This window comes from Temnothorax americanus, unplaced genomic scaffold (genome assembly GCF_048541705.1).
Source record: "Temnothorax americanus isolate GAGA-0224 unplaced genomic scaffold, ASM4854170v1 Scaffold38, whole genome shotgun sequence".
Taxonomy (NCBI): Eukaryota; Metazoa; Arthropoda; class Insecta; order Hymenoptera; family Formicidae; genus Temnothorax; species Temnothorax americanus.
The window spans coordinates 927,876-934,137 of NW_027509526.1; the positions used below are offsets into that span (position 1 = coordinate 927,876).

At 49.8% G+C, this 6,262-nt stretch overlaps 1 protein-coding gene across 1 annotated transcript; it reads left to right on the forward strand.

The window, feature by feature from the left end:
- Positions 1-4,770: 4,770 nt before the first annotated feature.
- On the forward strand, positions 4,771-5,973 carry LOC143902101 (uncharacterized). Its single transcript, XM_077414807.1, has 2 exons — positions 4,771-5,241; positions 5,353-5,973. Exons 1-2 carry the CDS (start codon positions 4,771-4,773, stop codon positions 5,971-5,973), a joined length of 1,092 nt encoding a protein of 363 aa, XP_077270933.1.
- Positions 5,974-6,262: the final 289 nt, after the last annotated feature.

Consider the following 6,262-nt stretch of genomic DNA (forward strand, 5'->3'; position numbering starts at 1 on the left):
TAGTTAGGGATTGGTACGCGCACTTTAACGATCTTAAACAACCTCGGTGGTCCAATTCGGTGTGTAGCCCTTCTCGAAAATTGTTTTGTATTTGCCTAACGCGCACCGAGTCACCACTTTGAATTTTGCCGGATCCGCGATCTTTATCGCGCTGTACACCGTAGCCAGAGTCTTTCGGCTTTCACGGGGGTAACGTCGACGGATCGCATGCCGATAGTTCGATGCTTGCGCGCGTTGAATCCGACACGAGTCGCGGCAACGCGTCGACCCACTTGTATTTCCGTTGAGCGTAAACATCTTCCACATTTTGTTTTTAAAGTACGATTGAATCGCTCGACGATCGACGCCTTCAACACCGAATACGTGAATAATGATTAATGTCGTGGTTTCTCACGAGACGTTGCACGTCGGTGTTGTAAAATTCCTTCCTCATGTCGGTTTGTAGATTACTAGGGCACCTCCCGCTGCGTCGAATTATCTCAGCGATAGCGTCGGCTGTCTCGCTGCCGCCTTTACACTTGAGCGGGCACGGCCAACGCGTACTTGCTCAACACATCACGTGCTCAACACAGTGCACGTAGTGGATCTTATTGTCGGTTAGCGTCATCGCGCGAGGCATGGATAATCCCTTTTCGGATTTTTTCTTCTTGGATTCGGTAGACATCAACGGTGAGATTACAAATCGATACTTGAATCCCACGTTGCCCTTTAGTCGCCCGAGAGGATCGTGCTTGTATTTATGAGCACTCGTTGCCAACAATATGCTCCTGTACTTGATCTTATCGTCCTCCGTGTAGATCGCGTCATCGGGTATTTTTTTAAAGATCAACTCGTAAATACCGGGTGTGCCGGCGTATCGTACGCCGTCGATATAAATGTTATCCGCTTTGTCCACGTCAAAACTTTTATTACCGAGCATCAATTTATTATTGCCGAGATAAACGCCTATGTCCATCGATGGACAGGCGCCCAAAACATCTGCGATGTAAATTCGGCTCAGTGGACCCAAGTGATCTTCCAACGATTCTATAAACCATTTTCGACCCTCCGACGTTTGCAACCGATTATGAACGGTCGTCCTGATCGAGTCGTCCGTGGTTTCGAAAACATTCGCGGTTTCAAGAAAATCGGGACTTGTACGTTGCACGGTTCACGTCGGTGTAAAGGTTATCGGTGTAGAGGTTATCGGTCGTTTCGATTGATCAGATTTACACGGTGTCGATGACAGATCCGGCCAGGAGTCTGATCGTTTCTTCTTTCTTTTCGGTGTAACATCCTCCTCCTCCTCCCTGCGCTGTTGAACGGATAGCGGTTCGATTTTCGCGTCAGCGTCGCTCTCCGTCGGCTCCTCTTTTTTCACCGCGATCAAGCTCGAGTTGTCAACGATCTTTTTCAACAGCCCGATGAGAGGTTTAAAGTGCGTGTCCAACTCAATGTCCTTCTCGATCTTACCGGTCTTCAAAGCGCGAAGTTTCTTGCAAATCGAATTACTCGTCTTTGCAATCTCTTTCACGACCTTCTCGCGTTCGCGAATATTCTCGCTTCCGTCGATCGCAGCCATCGCTGAAAAAAAGCAGAGTGTCGATCTCTCTCTGTAATAACGCTAATGTTTCACCTCCGACGAGGTAACGGCAACGACTGATCGCTTTTACGGTATCGCGAACACGTTAAATCCTTTTCTGTATCGGCCGTTCGAAAGCGCGCTGTTTGTCTATCACTACGAATCCGTACTTTTGTTGCCAACAATCGTGGCACAACGAGCAAAATTTATCGTACGACATATCGGAATTCACGTGATCGTTGTACACGTGTTTCAAATTGGTACCATCCTGTTTGAACAGGATCAGCAGATTCGCGTTGTCCCGTATCAGATGTTTAGGTATTCTCGCGTACGTCTGACAGAGATAGAAGGAGTCGACGCTCGAGTGCCTGCCCATTGAGAAATACTCTCTCACAGCGTCTTGCTTATCGCACGCCACGTCATCGAAGACGAAGATCGAGTTTGGACGTGCATCGCTCGGTGGAATGACGTCACTGTTATTGGAGAACGTAAAATAGCCGATTTCGTCGATCGATGTCAACAAATTCTCCAAATATCGATATTTCGGCTGTTGCAGCGATTTCGAGTACACGTACACGTTTTCGAAACGTACACCGTGCGGACTTTCCAGCAAGCTGATCAGAACGTTGGTTTTACCGCAATTCGAAGGGCCGCAAATGATCGCGCGTATAGTAGTCGGTAACATCGTACCGTGCTTGCGTTTCTCCACGTTGCCCCCCATCGACCGTGATCTGTCGTCGCAATTCGTCACGCGAATCGCCAACGGTTGTCGCACGAATCTCATTTCTTTCCACACTGCCGACTTTCTGGCTGACTCGAACGCCTATTTATAGGCGAGCGGAACCGCGAATCGCTCAGTAGCAAAAATGTTCGTCCTACTGTCGAGATCTTCCGATATTCGCGACTTGAGCGCCGAACAGCTGCAATTTGTGCCGAAAGTCGTTCTGCTGCAAACGTGCGGCGATCACGTCCACTACGTGTGGGACAAACTTCCGGAACATTTAAAGGCGGATTTGGAGGTTCAGATATATCGTCGCTGTTACGAACATTACAATCGACCGTGGCAGCGAACGCACATCGACGGTCCCGCGCCAATGATAAAGGATTGCGGCGAATGTCAACGAAAAAAAATGGTGGAGGCCTGTTAAGTCGCGCGATAAACGCACTTCCGTTCGAATTACACATTCCCAGCTATCAATTTTGCGGTCCGGGAAGTCGTTTACAAGAACGATTGGCGAGAGGCGATCAAGGTATTAATCCATTGGACGCGGCGTGTCGCGAGCACGACATAGCCTATTCGCGTAACCGCGATCTCACCGAGAGACACGCGGCGGACGAGATACTCGCTGCGAAAACGCGAAAACGCATTACCGCGAGAGATTCGACTCTCGGAGAGAGAGCTGCCGCTACAGCCGTCTGGGCGACCATGAAGGCTAAGACGAAGCTCGGAATGGGTTTGAAAACGAAAAAATCGAAAACTGCGAAGAAAAAAAATCTAACGAAAAAACGGATACTTCCTACAGCGAAACGAGGCGGCGTATTGCCAATTCTACCGTTGTTGGGAGTTCTCGGCTCTCTGGCCGGCGGAGCGGCGGGAGTCGTAAAGGCCGTGAACGATAACAAAGCCGCGCGGCGTCAGCTGGAAGAAATGCAACGTCACAATCGCGCCGCGGAAGGTCGCGGACTTTATCTCGCTCCGTACAAATACGGACGAGGGCTGTATCTCGGCCCGCACAAACGCGGGCGAGGAGTAGCGTCGAAAATAAAAAAAAAAAACGTCAAAAAGACGTTAAATATGCCCGCGGGTATTTACAATTGAATCGATTGGCAAGGCGTATGCGCGTACCGTTCTTCAGAGGTGTCTTCATGCGTGATTCGTTACCGATCGGCGGTGTACGTCGAAACGAGAGCGGTATCGTAAATTTGGACGACGCAGCGGGTCCCGGTACTCATTGGGTAGCGTACGCAAAGAGGGAAGATCGAGTCGTATATTTCGACAGCTTCGGCAATCTTCGACCACCGAAAGAATTGGTGCGATATTTCGGGCCGAGCGTGACGAAGATCGAGTACAATTGCACGTCTTATCAGCGATACGATCAGAACATTTGTGGACAATTGTGCCTGCGATTTCTCCGGACGATCGATGCAAATTTAAAGCCCGACGGTGCGCCGTGGTGACTCAGTATTCGTTAACGGTTTCCGCCGACATGTCTATAACGTTCACGCTGACCGGGAAGAGCAGCATCCTCGCGGAGCACTATGTTCCCGCCGTGGATCTGAGCGACGGTGACTACGAACTCGGTCTAACGTGCTTTGAGACTTATCACACGATTCCGAACGTGAATTCTTCAAACAATAAATTTTATTTCGACGAGGATGACACGGAAATTACGATTCCCGAGGGATCGTACGAGATACGAGCCATAAATGAGTTTTTGAAACGCGAAATTTCACGAAAACGCCCGCGACGCGTAAATCGTTCCAACGATGATCGTACGTCGGTCGCGAATATCGCGCGAGAGACGACCGCTCGCGCGAACGGCTACGAAGACGAGGCCGCGGAATACCCGATAGTGCTCCGCGCAAATTACAATACGATGAAGAGCGAGATCAAGTGCGCTTTCAGAGTGAACTTTAACAAACCGAGCAACGTTGGATCGCTGCTGGGATTCTCGTCGAAGCGTATATTGCAGCCGAGACAGTGGTACGAGTCGGACGCGTCGATTAATATTATCAACGTAAACATTATCCGCGTGGAGTGTAACGTAACCGCGGGTGCGTACAGCAACGGCAAACGCGTTCACACGATACACGAATTTTCACCGAGCGTACCACCGGGATATAAGATATCGGAAACGCCGGCGCAGATCATTTATCTGCCGATCATCGCGCGAAGCGTTACGGATCTAACGATACGCGTCACGGATCAAGACGGACGATTGCTCGATTTTCGAGGAGAAGAGATCACCGTCAGATTGCACGTACGACGGCTACAACGATAACGCGCGACGTGTGACATGCTCGTGTTGAACGACTCGGAGCACGCGACAAATAAGAATATCTTTACGACTGCGACGATCGACGATATCATCAAATCGACATTCGGTAGCGTTAAAACTGAGACGAAAACAGAGACGAGAAAAAAGCTCAACGCATCGAACGTTAAATTTTTACAATCTCTGGGATTCGCGGTACGAAACATCTGAACGATGACTGAAATTCTTAACATCGGAGGCGAGCCGGTCTTTGACGATCGCATCGTCAAGGTCGAGACTCACACGTACAACCCGTACGCCAACACAACGTTCGAGTATAGCGACGAGATACGAATACCCATACAACAGCAGGATCTGTATACGTTGCCGTGCGAAAGTTTTCTCTACGTCGAAGGAACATTGACGGTGACCCGAGCAGCCGGCCAAGCCGATGACGTGGTATTGGGGAATAATTGCGTCGCGTTCATGTTCGATGAAATTCGATACGAGCTCGACGGTGTGGAGATTGATCATTGCAGAAACGTAGGAATAACCAGCACGCTCAAGAACTACGTAACGGTATCGTCCGACAGAAGCGTGATCCTGCGAAACGCGAGCTGGGAACCGCATAATAACGCGAACGGATATTTCAATTTCTGCGTACCGCTCAACCTGTTACTGGGATTTTGCGAGGATTACAAACGCGTGGTGATCAACGCTCGTCACGAATTAATCTTGATACGATCGCGCACCGACAACAATTGTCTGATGGGAAGTCTCGCGTTGGAGCCTACTGTCAAACTCGTCAAGATACAGTGGCGAATGCCTCACGTGGTATTGAGCGAGGTCAACAAACTGTCGATGCTGCGCACCTTGGAAAACGGACGATATCTAAGTATGGGTTTTCGTTCGTGGGATCTGTACGAGTATCCCCTGGTGCAGAACACGACCAAGCACTCGTGGGCCATTAAGACCGCGACTCAGCTCGAGAAACCGCGATACGTCGTCTTCGCTCTGCAAACGGGTCGGAAGAACGTCATGTCCGCGGACACGAGCCGATTCGACGACTGCAAATTGACCAACGTGAAACTCTACCTAAACTCGGAAGTCTATCCGTACGACGATTTGAATTTGGACTTTGGTAAACACAGATGGGCGATTCTGTACGATATGTACGCGCGTTTCTGCAAGGGCTATTACGGATACGAATATCTCGAGCCGAGTCTCACCGTTTCGACTTTTCTACGTAACGGCCCGTTCGTGATCATCGATTGCTCTCGACAAAACGAATCCGTCAAAAACGCCACCGTGGATGTCAGACTAGAATTCGATTGCATGGAGAACGTACCGCCGAATACCTCCGCGTACTGTCTCATCATACACGATCGCGTGATCGAGTACAATCCGTTGACCAACGTAGTGCGCAAAATAGTCTGAGTGTTCGCGGCAACGTCGACGAAAATTTTGTCTCTCTTTAACCCCCGATACAAATTTATGCGAGGGGAAAAAGGGGAGCAGGATATAAAAATCAGAGTGTCGCGAAACGCGCGTCATTCCTCTCGATTCACGCATCGAAGAAAGAGAGATATCTCTTCATGTCCGCACCAACGTTCGTCGACCTGCAAGGTTTCGTCGTCGGGATGAAATTTGTCGTAAAGGAGGCCGCGGTGCTGAAAAACGGGGCCGTTCTGGCGCATTACATCTTTACATGCCCCATGCCGTGGAA